This window comes from Schistocerca serialis, chromosome 4 (genome assembly GCF_023864345.2).
Source record: "Schistocerca serialis cubense isolate TAMUIC-IGC-003099 chromosome 4, iqSchSeri2.2, whole genome shotgun sequence".
In the NCBI taxonomy this organism is placed as follows: Eukaryota; Metazoa; Arthropoda; class Insecta; order Orthoptera; family Acrididae; genus Schistocerca; species Schistocerca serialis.
This window is the reverse complement of record NC_064641.1, coordinates 845,633,321-845,654,951: the sequence shown is the minus strand read 5'-3', so window position 1 is coordinate 845,654,951 and position 21,631 is coordinate 845,633,321. Positions and strand designations below refer to the sequence as shown.

Here is a 21,631-nt window from a genome sequence, read left to right as displayed (position 1 = left end):
GGCATGAGTTCCGAAAAAAGTGATCACGTAAAATCTAACTTGTGTTTTTCTCACGTAACATCCTTCAAGCTACAGATCAAGGCAGTAAAGCACATGTCTGTCGAATTTCATGACTTCCAGAAAACATCTGACTCAGTACCACATAAACACTTATTAACGAAAGTGGGATCAAATGGGGTATCAAAGGAAATTTGTGGCTGAACAGAAGAATTCTTGGCAGGGAGGACACGTCATATTCTCTTGGATGGAAACTCATCAACAGATATAGAAGCAATTTCAGGCATGCCCCAGGAAAGTGTATTGGGATCCTTGCTGTTCATGTTGTATATTAATAATCTAGCAGACAACGTTAATAGTAACTACAGATTTTTTCCTGATGAAGCAGTTATGCATATGAAGTGCTATATGAAAACAGCTGCACTGATATTCAACCAGATATTGATAAGGTTTCAAAGTCATGCAAATATTGGCAACTTGCTTCAAATTTTCAGAAAATGAAAACAGTGTATTTCACAAAATTTAGAAACACTTTGTTCCACAGCTAAAATATCAATGTTTCAATTAGAATCAGTCAACTCATACAAATATCTGGGTGTAACAGTCTGTAGGAATATGAAATGGAATTAACACACAGACTCAATGGTAAATAAAGCAAGTGGTTCACTTCACTACTATGACACTGGGGACATGCAGTCAGTATACAAATGATATTGTTTACAAAACACTTGTGCATACCATCCTTGGAAACTGATCAGGTGTGTGGAACCTATACCAAATACAACAGTCACAGAAATGCTGAAAAACTTAAAATGGTAGATGCTTAAATTGATATGCCAACAAACTCACAAAAGCTTACTTATGAAGTTTGAGAAACCAGTTTCTAATGAAAAATATACTGTAGCCCCCTATGTATCACTCCTTTACGGACCCTGAGGATAAAGTCAGATTAATTGGACCATACCAAGATGACTTTATTTTCATCATTTGGAATTTGAGAACTTGAAGTTGTGATGTCAAAGGCCTCTTATGGGTAACAGGACCCTAGCAACAGAGATTTTTCTTTTTCTTCTACAATTCTTTTGCAGCAATCTGGTACAGAAGATCATGTCAATTGTACATCTGGAGGAGTAAAACCAAAAACAAGATTTAAGAAGTATGTCTTTTCAGATTGTCATGTGCTTGTTCAACAGAATTGTAACCAATATTTTTCCAATGATGGAAGAAAAAGATATGTCACGACAATTGTCACAGATGTTGCAATTAGGTTTTCTTTAAAAAAGATGGTGACTATAATATTGTTTTCCAGGTCTCAGTTAGAAGGTGAAGGGAGAAGGTACTGACCCTGAAGGATATTTATCAAGTTTATAAGTTCTAGAGGTGGCCTGGGATCCTTTCTCAGTTTCAGGCCTTTAAGTGCTCTTTGTTGAACTCTGTAAAGGTAGCTCTGGTAAGGTTATCGGTACATTTCTACAACAGAGTTCAACAGCTGCCTTTATTGACAGACATCATCTTATTCAGCTCATCATGTCTCCCATGCTATCTCCTCCTTTGGCACCAGTAAACCTATTAAACAGCCAGCAATCAGCTCTCTTCTAATCACCCAGTATTACCTTGGCCTTCAAAAGCTCAACCACATCCTCCACCAGGGCTTCAACTATCTCATATCCTACACCGAGATGAGGGCTATCCAACCCAAAATCCTACCAACACTGCCCCAAAGTAGTGTTCGGCTGCCCATTCTACCAACAGAATACCCTTATCCACCCCTGTTCCAATCCTACTTCCAATACTGCACTCCATTGGTCATTCCCTTATGGTCGGTCCAGGTGCGAGAACTGTCCGGTACACCAACACACCACCTCCTGCTGCACTTCAGCCACAGGCATTTCCCACCCAATAAAAGGCAGTGCCACATGTGAAAGCAGGCATGTTATATATCAGCTATGCTGCAATTACTATACAACATTACATGTGGACATAACAAGTAAGAACTGTCTACCGGCATAAATGGTCACTGCCAAACTGTGACAAACCACAAACTTGACCATCCAGTTGCCGAACATGCAGCACAACACACATGTCTTCAACAGCTGCTTCACTGAGCAGGCCATTTGGGTACTTCCTTCCAGCACAAGTTTCTCTCAACTACAAAAATGGGAACTGTCTCTCCAATACATACTTCACACTCAAAATCCACCAAGCCTAAACCTCTACTTATCTGTTCCTACTGCCTCATCTTTCCTTCTCCCTTCTCTTTTCTGTCCATACCACTTCTCCTCCATTCAAATCATGTACTGCCTTCTCCCACTACTGTTTCTCAGTCTCCCCCGTCGTGAGCATTCTCCCCCCCCCCTCTCACCACCCCTTTCAATGCCTCTCCCCTCCCTATCTTGCTTGTTATCTTCACCTTTTTCTCCTTCCCCCGCCCCCTCCCCCACCCGTCATCCTCTTCCTACATCTCTTTTTGTTGTATCGTCTGTACTTATATTGTTTTGTTGTGCAGCCACAAAGTCATATGTCCAAAGTCCTGTCTCTTTTCTGGTAATCCCTCCTTGTGTTCTTACCCACCCCTCCCCACCTCCATCACCTCAAGTAACTGCTTTCAACAATTCAACAATCGAGTATCAACAATTAGTCTTGTTGTGGTCTCACGACGGGAGGGGGGGGGGGGGAGAGGGCGGGGGGAGGGAGAGAGGGAGGGGGAGGGAGAGGGGGAGGGAGAGAATGTGCATGTGTGGGGGGGGGGGGGGCGGCGGCACTGCTGATAAAAGAACTTGTGCTCGAAAGCTAGTGTGAATGCTGTATTCCATTATGCATTGATCCACTGTATGCAAGTGGTTGCCTTTCTATTATTTTACATTTTGATACACCCAGGAATTTACATTATTGTTATAAATGCCTTATTTATTTATGCAAGTCCAGCTTTAAAAATTATAGAACAACTTAACAAATATAGAATATGTAAAAATAACAACTAAAATTTCATAAAAACATGGGAATAAGTATCACATTACCTTAATGAAGACAATTGGAAAGTAATGAAAAACACAGAAAGCATAACTAACTAAAAACATCTCATAAAAACTGCTGACTAAACATACTACTGGAAAATGAAAGATGAACATGTTGAGACAATTAAGTTTTATTATTAAAATATGCAGATTACAGAATATAGTAAAAATCACTGCTATGGACGGATTCTCTTGGCCAACAATTTCAGTATGCTAAGCAGTAATGCAATAATGCAAAGATGTATCACATGCACCTTCAGAAACGTTCTCCTATACATCCATTTGTTCAAATGGCTCTGAGCACTATGGGACTCAACTGCTGTGGTCATAAGTCCCCTACTTCCATTTGTTCAAATGGCTCTGAGCACTATGGGACTCAACTGCTGTGTTCATAAGTCCCCTACTTCCATTTGTTGCCAGTATAGTTTACAGCAATAATCTATAGTGACTGCTTCCATCAAATGAAACACAATTTGATTTTTTCCGTATCTCGCAAGGCTGTCCTTCAAAATAAGATTTATATAACATGATGTATGAATGAATGAAATAGTCAGGGGACAGTGTTATCAATGCAGATTAAACCTGACACTGTCTCATCATGCCCCACAGTGAACTCAATAATGAACTGGTCTGGTGAACAAAATGACTTGAGGGTAACATCTTGGAAAGTTGACTGGGTATGAAATGAGAAGTGTTTGTGTGGTCCCTGTCCCATTGTGAGAGATCATCTTTCTGACACTATGGGAATGACATTAAAATGAGCTGGGTAATGCTCTCAGCATATACTATGCCCTTCAGTCTACCCTCAGCAAACATCAGTGGTACAGTCACTGTAGATGATTCTTCCCTCAGTCCCCACCATGATGCCTGCAGTTAGTTCTGTATGTTACAGTTTACATACTTAAGTGCTCATCACTCTAATGGTGGATACTGCAATCACAACTGACCATTGCTAATCACAAGGCAGAATTTTTCTTACCACAAAAACCAACTATGTGGAATTTATCCATCAGGCTGCGACTTTTGCTAGACCATAGTAGGTGGGCAGCCAGGTAATGATGAGTGATACGAAGCTTTACAGGTAGAACTGTTGCTCCTAGTCTAGCTTCTTGAAAACAGTCCCAGATAGGTCTTGCTGATACTCTCGGTAGAACACTTATTCTAATTTGCACTGTAGTCATTGTGCAATCACTAATGACAGCTAGTTTTTTCTGACGGTCCAGGCACACTGCCATCCAAAATGAGGGCAATGAGAATCTGTACCTTCCTTGGATTACTTGCACGAATACAGACACCTAACTCATGTCTGACTTGTGAGGTAGCTGTTCAAAAGAACTATCTAGTCTCCCAAAGGTCCATAATCCATTATTCAGGTCATTGCTTGCTTCACAGTCATTAACAGCATTCTAACAGGTCTGTAACATTTAGTAAGCTAGTGTGATGTTCAAAACAACAGACCACTAAGCCAGCAAGTAAAGTCTCATGGCATGAATGGCTGGGAGACACTGAAGGGCACATCATGAAGTATGAGAGCTGTGTGTGTAAGTGTATTTGTTAAGTGTAGGTGACTGTAATACGTGTGTGTGTGTGTGTGTGTGTGTGTGTGTGTAGTGTAGTGTAGTGTAGTGTCACATTTGTGCTGCAGATGATGAGAGAAGAAAGAGGGTCAAACCCAGTGCTGACTCATAGCATAATTGTCTTGAAGAGCTTCAAGGGGGCAGGTGTGCGTAATGTCCCCATCTGACGGAGGGATCACCATCAACAGTGTCACATACCCTCATTTCATGAAACACTGTGGAGAGGTTTGGAACATAATCCAGGACATTGGTGCAAAGATGGCTGATCAAGGAATTTACACCACCACCCCTCTTGTCCCTTCTGCCAAAAAGTCAAAGAGAAAATTGTCAACAGCACGTGGCATATCAGGACGATTATCCATCCAAGTTCTGGCCATGCCCAACAGTGCTGAACTTCGGTGACCTGTGGCGACCGCTGTATCCGCCTTAGAGCAGCTGTTGCCATCCAACAAGTCAAATGCCATAGTTATTAATTTAGAATTTTCATGCTCAGTTAATGGTTTTTAATCTGATCATGGCAGTTCATTTTGAATCATTGCCTTTGCTGTCCTCTATCAGTGACCCATGCAAATATCATGATCCTGTTACATATTTAGAGTTGTTCATTTTTCATTTTCACAGTTTTACATACAAACAGAAGAGCATTTCCTTCACATTCTAAATAAAATGATTGTACTTACTTCCAACATAAACAGCAACTCATCAATATCATCCTTCCCAAATGTCCAGTTTTTGCTAATGGGAATTGAACTCAGTTTCACCCTCTTTGTTGGTTCAGCTAAAATGAGACAATAAGAGAATATTAGGAATACTTTAAACATTATGTTCAAGAGAAAGAAATATTTGTATAGAAATACCTACAGATAAAAGATACATTATTTACTGACAGAAATGACTGAATCTAAGATGACTGTAAAGGTTAAACACAATAATTATTTTTCTTAATTGTGACTGTAAAAAGTAATGTAAGCCTGGGAAAGGAAAATGCCCACCATTCTGCAGCAGGTTTCCAAAAACTTTGTCTCTGAATAATGGTTTCTGAGGTTCTGTCTTCTTCTTATAACTATTAAGCAACTTTATTTCTTCTATTTTCCTGCAAACTTTTGCAAAACTACCAAATGATTTTTTAAAAAAAGCTGATGTTCAATATTTTCTTCTGAGATATGTTTGTCACTGTGTCACACTTTCATCTTTAGCTGCACATGGCTTTCTGTTGTTAGTGGAATATACCATCACAAACATGAATACTAAAGGCAATTATTATTGCTTATTTCCCAAAGGTAAAATAAAGTTGAGGAATGCAATTGACTATAATCTGAGGAAAATATAATCAAGATGATACACATTCTGAAACAACTTTTAGAGCAGATCTTGGTCTGCTGAAACATATTTTACATTCAATACAGAGCAGATATGTAGAAAGACTGAGACAGCTGTTTAAAATATTAAAGCAGTGTCTCTCCAAGCCTAACTATATTTATTATGTTTGTTTAAAGCAAATGTAATGGGCAAACAACTGACAATTCATGCAATAAGTGGAAAACGAAGTATGATTCCTATATTTTGTCAGTGTCTTATTATAATAATCATAAATCCCTGAAATCAAGAACAAGTTTGTCAACTGAAGAATTTATTTATTGGAAAGTAGTTTCATTCAGGGCTAACCCCCATTTCTGAAGAGCAACATATATATTATTTCCATAAAACCTGAGTTTCTCCTGGTGTATAAAATATTCAAAAAACTTCTGCGAATGCAGCTAGGTGATGAATTAATGAACCTATTTTGACATGTGTTGACTTCCACTTACTTTTTATTCAGTGACCAGTACTACGAACAGACAGATGGAATTTCAATGGGGAACCCGTTGTCATTTATTATCATCAATTCGTTTATGGAAGATTTCCAAGAACGTGCTCCAGAATTGGTGGTATTGAAACATGTGTGTGTGGAGAAAGTGCATGTTGCCTTGATTTTCAAGAATGATTGTTGGATAGATGATAATAACATAAACACATAAAACTAAGGTCATTTTGTTCTATAATTATGGAATATGTTTTGCACTAGTGTATTAAGATCTTCCTGAAACCCAAAAACGTTCTCTTTTGGAAACAACATGGATTCTGAGCTGGTGAATAAAGCTGTTCTTGGAATCACAACACAAGAAAATTATAGTGAAGTACAGAAACACCTGCAAAGGATCGATGACTGATTTAGGTACGGGCAGTTGATCCTCCGCATAAACAAGTAAAGGTTGGAGGTGGAACGAGTCATTAGTTTTTTGTCACACAGTTGATGATTAGTCACTGAAAACAGTAAAAACAATTAAATATATGAGAGTATGGACATGGAGTGATTTTCACTTGAACGGCTACGTACAGCTAAATATAGGAAAGGCAGATGCCTGAATGGGATTGAAAGGGAGAATCCTAAAGAAATATAACTCACATATAAAGGCTGTAGCTTGTAAGAGCTCGTTCAATTGATTATTGAGAATAGATCACCAGTTTGGGATCAACAGAAGAGATAGAAAAGACCTAAGAAGAAAATTAATTTTTATCACAGGTTGGCTTAGGAAACTCAAGAACATCATAGAAATTGTCATTATTTTCTAATGGCATATACCAGATAGATGCTGTGGTTCAAAGAAGGGTTTACTGTCAAAATTGGAATACAGTACATTCTGAGAAGAGTAATGAAACCCATTACTTTTCTCTACATTTGTTGCAGGATGGCTGTGAAGGTAAAAATTAGAGAAACTGTAGCTCTTGTGGAAGCTTACTGACTGGTCTTCTTCCCATGCATCATTTACACAAAAAGGGACAGGAACGAAGGAGATGGGGAGAGGTAGCGACATGGTACATAAAGTACCGTCAGTCACAAATCATAGGGTGCTTGGCAGGCTACAGGCATACTTCTATCCCCTCTGTTTGAAGATAAAAACTATAAGAACTACGTCCTGCTACTACATTCCTGACACTTCACACGCTATCAATATTTTTTTTATGTGGGTAAGCAGTAGTTCAGCCTACAGTGATAATTCTCTCCCATATTCTCTGCTCAGCTACCTGCCAAATTTGTTGACTCTGCCCTTTACCAGCTGCACAAAGTATTTTATCTTAATTCTTTCCCTTGCAATCTCTTCTTTCACTACACCTGAAAGGTCCAGCTTGCTTTTATCAAATTTTTTGTGATAGTTTTGCTGTGCCTCATAAGTTCATGGATAACTTGATTGTTCTCTCAAAATTTTCCTGTCAGAGGGTTTCTTGTGCAGTGAGCTGGAAGCTATTTGGGCTCATGTGCACTGCCATGGTTTTGGCATGGAGAGTAGCACTGTGGGTTGTGTGGTGGCTCCCTGTGAGGTGCTGTGTGTGATGCGGTCTGTGACGACAGGTGCTGGGACAGTCAGCTGTAGTGTATCTAAGGTGGCTTGCTCTGGTTTCCCATTGCTACAGGCATGTGTGTATCAAAGGGCTCTAACAGCAGACTGAAGAGCAGATCAGGAGACTGTGTGCTATTTTGCAATTCTGTGGAGTGGACTCTTGTGGAGCCTGCAATGAATTGGTGACATTCTGACAGACTATTGTGGGAGTCTTGTCAATTATTCTTATTCTGGTATCCTGCCATACGAGTCCTCCAGAAAGCAATGAGAATTTTTGCACTACTTATATTGTTCCTGCAGCCTGGTTACATCTGAAAGCCAAATTATATTTATTCTCATGTCAAATTTTGAACAGTGCTATGACTTCAAGGTGGTTGTGTTTTTTTAACAGTCGAATCAATAGCTATAGCACATAACAAGTGCACAAAGGCCATACCCTATGTTTCAGTTATATTGGTTCCTTGTGGTAACGAATCTATGTTTCAGATATTCCCACCCAAATGTTGTTCTTTGTTTTGTTTTAGGGTGCAAAAAACAACTAAGGTCATATGTGCCCTAGTCGAAACTATAGGATGCAAACACAGAGACAAGGGAAACGATTGTATGTCAGTCCCAATGGAAATAATAGGAGACATCTAAACAAGGCACATGGAAAAAGGGCTAAAAAAGACACCATTCAAAAATGGAGATCCAAAACTAAAAATTAACTGGCCTTCACCATATTGCTTCAGTGGATAAAAAGGAAAACTTGGGCGACAGCCCGTGCTTTTTTTTTTTTTTGCTAAAACAGCTGATAAATCAGGCGGCAAACCAGATGTGGAACGTAAATTAGTAAAAAAAGGGCATTCCAGCAGGTAGTGGTGGACAGTTAAAATTTAGGCGCAATGAATACAAAGTGATGGGGTAGCACCATTGAGCAAATGACAATGGCTAAAAGACAGTGTTCAATATGCAGCTGAGTTAAAATAATCTCTTCCCGGAGGGAGGGCCAAGAGGAAGTCATCCAAGGTGCCGGGAGAGGCTTAATAAGCTGAAGCTTATTCCCATGAAGGGAGGACCATTGGCGGTGCCACAGGGACACCACCTTCTGACAGATGGCAATGCAGAGATCATCGGAGGGAATAGAGGTACCTGCGGACTAAGGTAAGAGGACTGCAGCCTTGGCAGCAGCATCAGCAGCCTTATTTTCTGGCAGACTGACATGACCAGGGAGCCACAGAAACAGGACATCGGCTCCACCAAGAGTGAGCAAGTGACAGGTTTCCTGGACCCGCTGCACTAAGGGATGAGCAGTGTACAGAGCACAGAGACTTTGGAGGGTGCTGAGTGAGTCTGAGCAGAGGACACAACTATGAAGACTGTGTCACCGGATGTACTCTGTGGCCTGATACAAGGCATAAAGCTCAGCTGTAAATACTGAGGAGGGGGTCGGAAGTCGATATCGAAAGACAAGGGTGCCAATGACGAAAGCACACCTGGCCCCACAGTCATTCCAAGAGCCATCAGTGAATACAAAGGTACTATCGCTAAGTTCCATGTGAAGGTCGTGAAACTGGAGGAAATAGACCGAGGCTGGAGTAGTGTCCTTAGGAAGCGAATGAAGGTTAAGGTTAACATGGGCCGCATCATGAAGCCAAGGTAGTGAAGGGCTCACACCCAGGGGGAAAGTTGCAGGTAGCATGATGTTTAAGCTGCCGTAGCAAGTGGCGAAAGCGGATGCCAGGAGGTAACAGGGAAGAGGGACAAACCCCATATTGACGATCTAAGGAATCATCAAAGGAGGAGGCACAGGAAGGGTGGCCACGCATGGCAGACAAACGGCATATATATGTGCTGGGGAGGAAGTCACGGCAGTAGGACAGTGGTAGCTCAGCAGCTTTAACATACGGACTCTCAACCGGGCTGATGTAAAAGGCACTCGTGGCCAAACGGATGCCACGATGATGGATAGTGTTGAGACAGTGTAAAAGGGATGGGCATGCAGATGCATAAACAAAGCACCCATAGTCGAGTTTCGAAAGGACAAGGTACCGGTACAAATGGAGGAGGGTGGTTCGATTGTCACCCCGAGAAGTACCATTGAGGACACATAGGACATTGAGGGACTGTGTACAGCGGGCTGCCAGGTAAGAGACTTGGAAGGACCAAGAGTGTTTCCTATCGAGCATGAGACCCAGGAATTTCGTAGTGTCAACGAACGGAAGGGCAACAGACCGAAGATGTAGAGATGGTGGGAGAAACCATTTGTGCCACCAGAAATTCATACAGATGGTTTTGTCATTGAAAAAGTAGAAGTCATTGGCAATGCTCCAGGAGTGAAGACGATCAAGACAGCGCTGAAGACGCTGCTTAGTGAGACAGGTCCGTGGAGAACTGCAATACATGGCAAAATCTTTGACAAAAAGAGAACCAAAGACCCCCGGCGAGAGACAGGCCATGATAGGGTTAGTGGTGATACCAGAGAGGATGACGCTCAGGACGGAACCCTTAGGCACACCATTTTCCTGAATAAAAGTGTCCGACAAAGCAGAACCCACACGCACCTTGAAAACTCGGTCTTGTAAAAATGACATAAGAAAACAGGGCAGGCGCCCACAGAAGCGCCACGTGTAATGAGTACGAAGGATACAATTTTTCCAGAAGGTGTCGTAGGCCTTCTCCAAATCGAAAAACACAGCCACAGTCTGTGATTTCCGCAGAAAACCATTCATGACATGGGTGGGTGGACAAAGTAACCAGATGGTCAATTGCAGAATGCCGCTCGAAATCCACACTGTGCATTCGTGAGTAAATGGCAAGATTCGAGCCACCACACCAACCGAGCATGAATCATACTTTCCATCACCTTGCAAACGCAGCTGGTAAGAGAGATGGGGCAATAGCTAGAAGGAAGGATTTTGTTCTTACCGGGCTTAGGTATGGGGATGATGGTGGCTTCACGCCAGCATCCAGGAAATGTGACCTCAGCCCAGATGCGGTTATATGTGTTAAGCAGAAAGTGCTTGCCCGCAAGAGAGAGGTGCTGCAACATTTGAATGTGGATAGTGTCTGGCCCTGGGATGGGGGACCGGTATGAACTGAGAGCATGATCTAGCTTAGTCATAGTGAAAGCAGCATTGTAGCACTCACGATTCAGACAAGAGAAGGGTATCACCCGAGCCTCCTCCACTCATTTCCTATGTATAAAGGCAAGGTGATAGTGAGAAGAGCTCGGAGCATCCGAAAAATGGTGGCCCAAGGCGTTGGAGATAGCAACAGGATCCACGATGACATCAGCACGTACTGTCAGGCCGAAAATGGGGGAATGAATCTTGGTTCCAGAGAGCTGCCAGAGGTTGGCCCTCACAACAGAGGAAGGTGTTGAACTATTAAAAGAACTAGTGAACGAAATCCAACTAGCTCTTTTGCTATCCCGAAGAACTCAACGACATTTTGCATGCATTTGTTTATAATGAATGCAGTTTTCCAACATAGGGTGGTGGCTAAAAACGTAGAGAGCACGTCTCCGTGTGCGAATTGCGTCACAGCATACCTCAGTCCACCAAGGGAATGGGACACAATGTGGAAAAGAGGAAGTGCAAGGAATGGAACGCTCTGCAGCAATAAGGATAACGTTTGTGAGATAGTCAACCTGGTCATCACAACTGAGGAAATCTTGTTCTGCGAAGGTCGCCAGTGAGGAGTAAAGCTGCCAGTCAGCCTTAGTAAGCTGCCACTTGGGCATGCATGTGGATGGGGTAGGAGTCAGCAGGCGGAGAGCACATGGCAAATGGTCACGCGAGTAGGTGTCAGAAAGAATGGACCATTCAAGACAATGGGCAAGCTGGGCAGTGCAAAAGGATAGGTCCAAATGGGAATAGGTGTCAAGGAGTCAGAAAGGAAAGTGGGTGCACCGGTGTTAAGGCAGAAGAGACTGAGTTGGTTAAGAATGTCAGCAAAGAGGGCACCTCTGTGGCAGGTCCTGGGAGAACCCCAAAGGGCAGGATGCGCACATTAAAGTCACCGAGTAGTAAAAACAGTGGAGGCAGCTGCCCAAAGAGCTGAAGGAAGTCAGCCCTGGTGACATCAAAGGATGGAGGTACATAAATGGTACAGAGGGAGAAAGTCAGATGGGGAAGGAACAGGCGAACGACAACAGCTTGAAGACAGGTAGTCAGAGAGATGGGTTGACTATGAAGGTATCCCATATAAGCAGCATGACGCCGCCATGAGACAGGATGCCGACCTCAGGGGGAAGGTCAAAACGAATTTGTAAGTAAAGTGGAAGCTCAAAGTGGTCTTGAGGGCGCAATTTCGTTTCCTGAAGGCAAAGTACAAGGGGATGCTGCGATGCTAGAATCAGCCGTAAATCCTCTTTGTGGGACCAAAGCCTGTGAACGTTACATTGGAGGATAGTCATGAGGAGGAAGAGCTGTAGGGGTGTCAACTCAGTGTCCGCCGAGGGACAGCCAGTGGAGAGTTGCTAGTACAGGGCACAGAAGCAGAAGGATCCTGCTCCATGGGGTCCAGTCCACACAAGCATCGGCATACTTGTGCGGTCGGTCGGTGGAGTCCAATGCCGAAAAATGGAAAACGGTTAGTGGTGCACACCGGCGAGACAGAGGCTTGCCAGGCTAAGCGATCATGTGGTGACACTGTCGAGCAGGATCTTCGAGTTGGTGAAGGGGAAGACCATTTGTCTTCAGCGGACTTCTTCGAGCCCTTTTGCTTAGAGGAATACTAGGGTGTTCTTTGGCTGGAGGGACGGCCTTTCCTGCCTGCCAGTTGTGTAGTGGGTAGCTTCACCCCTTGAGGCAAGAGTTTGATTGTTTGTTGCACAGCGGGATGGGGGGACGGTGATGCTACCATGACACTGGGCAGAGCCAAATTTGAGGTCACAGTTGTTGTGCTTGAATATCAGAAGCTGTCTCCAAAAGCAAAGTGCCATTCCATAAATGAGAGCAGGATTTCACAGGGCCAGCAATGGCATCAACACCTTTCTGAATAATAAGCAGATTGACCATGGCGAAGGACTGACCATCTTCAGTACATGATACCACATGGAACTGCGGTGCAGCGGGATGGGTCTTCAAATCAGTAGCCTCATTACGTTTTCGTTTCAACGACGTCAATGGAGAGGATGAGTGAGGTGAGGAAATCCCCCATGATTTCCAGCATCTCTGATGATGCGCTCCTTCCAACTGGGGGCCACCTACGCAAGGGGGCACACCCGCCTTAGGTGACTGTTCACACCTCAGGTCACACCTCCCGAACACCTGACGGAGGGACCAATGGGCAATCTGGGAAGGTTACAGCTCAGGCACTCACCCCTCCCTGGGCCTGGTCTGTACCAGAGAGTCTACCCCAGGAATTGTAACATCTGAGAACTGTATTTCGAAAAAATGGGTACTCAGAGTGGCAGATTCAACGTGCTCTCCGCCCAACCACTGCAGCACAACCTCTTGAGATGGATGAAGTCACGAGGGAGGAGGTAGGCACTGCATTTATTCCATACACAGGCGCACTCTCGGGGAAAATCGCTCGCATTCTGAAGAAACACCGGGTCGGAACTGTGTTTTGTCCTCCAAATAAAACTTGTGCACTGGTGGGGAGCGCCAAAGATGACCTCGGTTTGAGGAAGGCCGGCATGTACCAGATTCCGTGTCAATGTGGCAAGTCGTATATTGGTCAGACGATGCGTACCGTCGAGGATCGATGCCGTGAACACCAGAGGCACACTCGCCTGATGTATCCGAGCAAGTCGGCGGTCGCTGAACATTGTTTGTCGGAAAATCACGCCATGGAATATGACCGCACGAGGATTCTGGTACAGACGTCGAGATACTGGGACAGTGTTGTTAGAGAGGCCATCTAAATTCGCACCAATGACGACCTCATAAACCGTGACTGTGGCTATAATCTTAGCAAGGCTTGGGAACCAGCGATCGGGTTAATCAAGAGGAAATCGAGCAAACGTATAGTTGTGACGACCACGGCGGACAGAGCCATCACTCCGACGTCATCTCAGACGCCGTCGCAATCCGTTCCACCGCGCGACCGTGGCGCGGACGGCGGAGGGAGCGCGCCGCGGGCGGAGGGTATTTAAATCGGCCGCCGCCGCCGCGACCGAACCCAGTTCCCTCTGAGCAGCCATAGCGTACGGATCTCCGTGCCGGCACGTTCACAGGAGCTCAGTCCGTCAGTTCACCTGATGATGGCGACATGTATGATCGCCGAAATATTGTGCCTGTTGGACACTATAGACCGGCAGCACACCCGTGGATATTTTGACTATCAAATACGCCGGGAGAAACTCAAGAATCACATTCCCAATAATATCCCAGACACGTTCCCCAAGGGAGGGGGAAAAAGAATAGCAAGGGATAGATATGCTGCACGGAAGGGAAAAAGTGCTGCAAAGGCTGGGGCCCCGTGGTAGCCAAGCATGAACTCGCCACAGTGGCGAGCCCCCTGGGGGGAATGTTGTTCTTTGTTAACAGTTGTAAAGCCCACCTTGATAACTGGAATTTTGTTAAACACCCACGGAGCAGTCATTTGACAGTGTGGCTTGTACCTGCATGATATTATTGGGAGCCAGGCTCTTAAGTTAAGTAATCTGGGTTTTAATTTGTCGCATTCTAAGCTAGTCGGTTTGTCATGTTGTAAGCTAGCCAAAGGTAATTATTACTTAATTATTTGATTCTGAGCGGTCACTACTGTTTTCTTGGAACTACCACTGTTTGTAATGAGATGCACCAGCTACTATAGGTAGGTAATGTTTGGAAAGGTTCTGTGCCTCAGGTTACATTATAAGGATTTGTCTATTCAAGCTTAAATTTTAAAGTGTTCACTAGCTGAAGTTAAGTAATTACTGCTGCTCTTTTAAAAATCTGTGCACTGCACTGAACTCTGCTATAATGCCTTTTACAGATTTAATAATTTAAATGGTAAGTGCAAGTTCATTTTTCTGGAACTGGATATGCCAAAATTTGCAAAAGCACAGCTAAGTTTCCCAGGTCAAGCTCTAACTTGTCTAGTTGTCATCCAAGCTCTGTGAAACTGATGTCAGTTTTGAAACCTTCTTTTCATGATTTACAGTCAGTGTGTAAAACTTGTAATTTGAGCTTGATTTCATGTGTATTGCCATTAAACTGTTAAGCTCTTATTTCTGTAGCATGGTGTCATTGGAAACTGTATTGTGAAGTAAGGGAGCTTTAATATTAAAACCCAATCTTTCTGCAATAAATTATTTTTTGGTAAAATGTGTAAAGTAATTTCAGTCTAGTACTTTACCACTTTCTCCCTGCTCCTACCACTACAGCCCTTTCAAAATCTGTCTTGTCTTTCAAATATGCCCCATTCATTTATCTAACAATGGAAAATCCAGGATGGAATGTAATAATATTATGAAAAGGAAAGTTGTACTCACCGCATAGCAGAGTTGCAGATAGGCACAACAAAAAGACTGTCACAAAAAAAAGCTTTCAGCCAGTAAGGCCTTTGTCAAAAATAGACGACACACACACACACACACACACACACACACACACACACACACACACACACACACACACAACTGAGACTGCAGTTGCGTTTACATGAGTAAGTGTGTGTGTGTGTGTGTGTGTGTGTGTGTGTGTGTGTGTGTGTGTGTGTGTGTGTGTGTGTGTGTGTGAGAGAGAGAGAGAGAGATCTATTTTTGACGAAGGCCTTACTGGCTGAAAGCTTTATTTGCAACAGTCTTTTGTTGTGCCTACCCGTGACTGAGCATCTCCGCTATATGGTGAGTAGTAACTTCCCTTTTCACAGCGTTGTTAAAATTCATTTATCTTATTTTCATTAAAATATTAAATGGCTCTGCTTCCACTTTCAATTAAATCACATTATCGAAGTGATATTAAGGTACTCCAGTGACACCATATCTCAAAACTTTCTCCTTTTTTAGGGGTGAGTAGTGAGTTGATGGGGGATGGGGGGTGGGGGGTGGGGAGGGGGGGGGGGAAGCTGGGGTATAGTACAGACCATGATACCTCCTGTAAGCTTTGACCAAAATGGTATCCTCATTCACAGAATGAAGAATGTACTGTGTATTACTTTTATAAGATAATTAAAAGGTATCACCATTTTACTGATTAGATACTATTATGTTGTGAAGTATTATATTATGCAGTATTATGTTACATAGTGAGACAAAATTGGTTATATAAGGCACCAGAATAGATACTGTCAAAGAAATTGAGCGCGAGCTTTGAAAATATCTTTGTACTTGGTTTATAGTTTTGATTCTTGTAGTCAAAATATATGATATGAAGCCTGCCATTAATTTTGTAAGTACAACTGTATGCGTGTAACACAACATGGCGAAAGTATGCTTCTGTGAAGATGGGATGAGTTTGTGGCTAAGTGTGTTAGAGATCATTTTTGGTGTTCTATAAGAAGGGGCACGTGATTTTCAAAATATTATTTGACTATGAAGCACAACTTATGACTTATTTGCTGCGCCTCCCCACTCCCTACCCCCATCCTGAGAACTGCTGTTAGGTATAGAGTTTGCAAGATTGGCATTAATAGAATTACAGTTATGTATTGGTTTTCTTTTTGTTGCTGAGTTGGTTCTTACCATAAAGGGGAAAAATAGGATGTGTGATGCAGTTATTGAAAGCGAAGTACCCAAATTTGGGAAAAATACGGTAGGCTGGTGGCACAATTCAGCTGAAGCATGGGTATGTGGGCAGTTGTCTCTGTTAAATGAAATGCTGACATGGTGTTTGAGGCTCCTGAAAACCACATTGAACAGTGTGTGTGTGTGTGTGTGTGTGTGTGTGTGTGTGTGTGAGAGAGAGAGAGAGAGAGAGAGAGAGAGAGAGAGAGAGAGAGAGAGTGTGTGCACACGTGCCTGTGCCCAGCTGTGCAATTATCAGTAACCATGCTAAAATAATTACAAATGAATATGGTTAAAATTTATAAAACATTAAAAAGAAGTCCAGTACAATCTTCCGTAATATTGCACTCACTATCTCCCAGTCTCATTGAAGTTCACTTGCACATTCACACTAACATGTAATCTTCAACAGACTGTCAATTTGGTCAAATGTTCCCAAATTTCCTTATGTAACACGGACAACACAAGAAAAAGGCTAAAATAATGACACAGGTATATGTGGCTGGATTATCACGTACAAGGTGGACAAAGCTGCCACCCTGATGAGACTATGAAAACTCCTCTCTAACATTTTAAGGAGCAAGCCAGACATTTAAGAGAATGTTAGGTCACACTACATTAATCTGGTATCCTTGGCTGCTATTTCTGCTAATTTGTTTCTCCGAATTCCCATGTACTGTAACTACCAAATTTGTGTGTGCATTGTTTCATAACTTGCACGTGAGGTTTGTGCTTGATTTGGCCACAAGAGGCCACGCAGCCTGCTAGTACAACACTATTGCATGTGCAGCCTGCAAGCTGAGCCCCCTGTTGGAACTAATGACTATACAGACCGCAATGCAAGGATCCACCACCCACTTGTGTGTTGTCCATTATATGTAAAGTGCTGGGCAACATGTAATAGGCTCCATAAAAATGGACACATTGCTTGTGTAACTCCCTTCCGAACCTGAGGGAGGATGGAACAAAAATGGATGAGAACAGAGTGTCAGGAGTGATGGTGTTTCCAAGCATGTTATACACTGAAGTGCATGTATTTAACAAACCACTGAGAATGCAAGTGGACATGGATACAGCAGCAATCTTGGTGAATTCTCAGTCTTATGTGGATTTGGATTCTTCCTCTCTGGCTTCCGTGTCAAGGAGCCTGGTGAGTTACAACAAACAACAGATTCCCATTCTTGGACACTTTTTTGCACCTGTGACTTACATTGCTGTCGTTCGTTCATTAACATTACTAGTTCAGGACAATGCTTACACTGAAAATCTGTTTGGTTTGGACACTTTTAAGCTTTTTGGATTCTCCATTGATGGCAAAATGCATTTGCTTCCTGATCAAGTTGCATATCAACACTCAGATGCTCTCTGTACCAAATTTTCCTCTCTATTTTTTCCAGGGCTGGGACGTGCAACAGAATTTCAGGTTCATATTATGATGAAACAGTCTACACGCCCACATTTTTTCCGGACCTGTCCAATATCAGTAACTTTATGGGATCAAGTAAAGCAAAATTAGGATCATCTTCAATCCCATGATGTTATTTGACTAATTTCTTCCAGGGAATGGTCAACACCACTGGTGATAGTAAACAAACCTACAGGCCCCTGCAGTGATTTAAAAAAATCAATTAATGCACAGACAATCATCAATACCTAATACATGACCTGACGAGCTGTTAACAAAATTATTGAGGGGGGGGGGGGGGGGGCATTATCTTTCAGAGACTGACTAAGCAGATGCATATTTACAGCTGCTGCTAGACGAGGAATCTAAATGCCTTCTAATTATCAATACACCATTTGGGCTTTATCAAACCAGTATTTGCCTTTTGGTGTGGCAAGTGGACCGGCTGTTTTTCACACTTTCAAGAACAACTTATCACATCTGTCCCATGCTGTATCAATTATTTAGATGACATAGTAGTTTCTGGTGCCTCTACAGAGGAACATTTGCACAATCATCATACTCCCTAAACCATCTTCTATTTATTTGGGTTTTGAAGTGTCACATACTAGCATTAAACCACTACACCAGAATATTGATGCTATTGCCATGTTGTCGCACCCCATATCCACTGACGGATGACATACATTTTTAGGCAAAATTGTGTACTATTATGAATTCCTATCGGACGCTACTATTGTAACACAACCACTCCAAGCATTATTACTTAAAGATGTTGCTTTAGAGTGGTCTCTGGCTTGTCACTGGGCATTCAAGTTGTTGAAATCTAAGCTTTAGTCGGCCTCTTGTTTGGCAACTTTTCAGCCAGGCTAATAGCTTGTGTTAACAACACATGCATCTCAGTTTGGCCTTCACGCCATTCTTGTTCATAGGTATGTGGACGGATCAGAACACCCTACTGCATGTGCCTCTAAAATCTTAAATTCAGTGCAACTGTGTTATTCTCAAATAGATAAAAAAGCTTGACCAATCACATAAGTTTTCTGTAAGGGTCTAAGTTTCACCTGATCACAGACCAAAAACTGCTTGTGTTTCTTTTTAATCTTTCGGCAGTCTTGTTGGACAAAGCCACACACTGCTTACAGCGGGGGGCTTTTGCCTGTCACAATACAATTATGAGATACATTTTCGACCTACGGCACAACATGCAAATGCTGATGCCTTATCATGTTTGCCGATTGGTCTGGGTCCAGAATTTGATAAAGAGGCATTGCTTTGTTTTCATTTAGACATGGAAGCTCAAAATGTTCTTGATGGTTTTCCAGTAAAATTCTAGTCACATTAGCTGCAGGTCCTGTTCTAAGTAAAGGTGTTTCTTTTGTGCAACACAGCTGGCAAACAAACCTCCAGGCCATGCTCCTGATCCTCTAAGAAATTATTTTGAATTACAAAATTGTCTTTCTGTTTGGAATGGAGTTCTGCCATTAACTACAGAGGACACTGCTCCCTGGGTTGTAGCTCCATCTGCCCTTCAGTGTTAGGTTATGCATTTATTACACATGGACCACTGGGGTTTGTTATATACAAAAATGCTGCAAGCAGACATGTTTTTTGGCCAGGCATTGAAGGGAAAGAAGTGCGAGTGTTACAGCCTGCCCAGAGTGTGCCATCCATCACACAAGGAGTCATATCAGATGAGGAATTTTGCAGTCTGATCATGTCTCATCTGCTCCAGTGCCCTCCAGATTGTGCATAATTCCCTTTTGGAGACTGTTTCAGCTAGTAAATGGATCCAGAGTTAGAAGTGCCTTGCTGGAATTGCTTCAGCTAGTAAATGCATCCAGAGTTAGAAGTGCCTTGCTGGAATTGAGGTCATTCAGAATATCGCTCTGAACAGAAACCACAAGGGCTAGAGAGCATAAGGGAGGTCTTTGGCTGAAGCTGACCCAGTAACGGTGTCGAAATGTGTGTGGCTGCTGGTGTTGTGGATACACAACACTCGAGACATCATGAACCCATTTAAAACTCATGAGCCCATTTAAAACTCAAACCCCAGGGAAAGTACAGGATGGTTCACATAATACTTACATGCCTTTATTTCTCCCAGTAGGAAATAGTACAGGGCAGTTCTACTACAAGATCTTTGACAGTCCCATAATCTAATGAGTCTTGTGGTGGTAAGCATGGAGATCATACATCATTCTCCCATTTGAATTCCCAGTCAGTAAAAAGGGGTATAGCAGTGGGGCGATATGCATTATTCACAAACAGTACTACCCCTCCCTTGGTTCTCTTCCCAGTAAGGTCACTCTTGTGGTGAAGAATGTAGGTCCTTAGCACAAGGGCATCAGTGAATTTAATATGTTTTTCTTGCAAACTCAAGCACAGGCGACTTACATGCGCAATGAGTTTCAGTTCCTTTCATGTGTCCTGAAATGTTTATGCCCCACTACAATACGAGAGCCACCTTACTAGTGAGCTTTGTGTTTGCCTTAATCCTTCTGCAGTTGGGAAACTTAATGTGGATGGTGGATTGGATGAGACACTTGGTGGTTCCACCAGACAAATTTCACAGTTCTATAATCTTTTGAAATATTGTCAGATCCATCAGATAAACTTGGTGTTGAATGATCTGACAGGTATGGGCTAAGTTTCTTATATTTTGTTTCTTATTCCCTGTTTATCTCTTGGTGACGAAGGCGGTGATTTAACTACTGTACAAGCGCTATTAGATTTATCTTTGTCTGCCCTTTGTGTGGGTGCAGTTTCCTGTATACTATTCATAAGTAAAGGCTTCATTAATTGCTTGGAGCAGATAAGCTACTTTTTTGCTAATGAACTTCGATACAAGCACAAGCATTGACATGTACATATATTTTCTTTCTCAATAATTGCCTCAATCTGTGTCAACAGACTAACTATTTCTGGCAGTTTTTTCACTGTTGTCACACATTACATTGCAAGGTAGGCAGTTTTGTCTTTTTCACTTTGCTGCAAGTATTAACTTCATCACTTTAATTTCTTGAATCTTTTTCTCTTCCAAGTAAATGTGACAATTCTGACTCCAAACAGCATTGATTCTATGACAATTAACATGAGGATGGAGACGTAAGCATGGCGCCACATTCATGGTGTGCTTTGCCACAATTGCTGTAAGTTGCCTGACTCTAAAATGCCACTGTTATGTGTCCAGAATGCTTGCATTTAAATTACCGTAAAAGGTTTGGTATGTAGCAATGGACTCATAAGCAGATAAAACCTGCCTTGACCTACCCTAGGAAAAACAAACATATTAAAACTCAAAATAAATTGAGCTGTTTTTTATAGTTCCCCACTGACCTTTCTTTATGTCACATACACAGTGTATTCATCAGTCTCCCATTCTTCCTTCAGGTCATTGGTGTCTAGGTCGATGACACCTTTGGTAAAATTTAGTATTTTCTGTAACTTTGTGATGATCGGATATTCACCCAGTCAGTGTTCCTGGATACAAGGTTGCAGTTTCCACTAGTTGTGTCCCATTTCATGGAAGTTTCAGCAATTTCAGTGTAGCTACCATCCTACGGAAATGTGACAACTATTCTAAAGCACTATCTTCCTCCTTATGATAAAAAACA

General features: G+C 42.5%; 1 protein-coding gene across 3 annotated transcripts in view; it reads right to left on the bottom strand.

Annotated features, from left to right (window-relative positions):
* The window catches only part of LOC126473471 (mismatch repair endonuclease PMS2), a 143,344-nt gene that overhangs the window by 12,274 nt on the left and 109,439 nt on the right, over positions 1 to 21,631 (bottom strand). For all 3 annotated transcript variants that reach the window (XM_050100544.1, XM_050100545.1, XM_050100546.1), the window contains one exon: positions 5,269 to 5,366. In XM_050100544.1, coding sequence (XP_049956501.1) covers positions 5,269 to 5,366 — 98 coding nt within the window. The remainder of the gene's footprint in view (positions 1 to 5,268; positions 5,367 to 21,631) is intronic.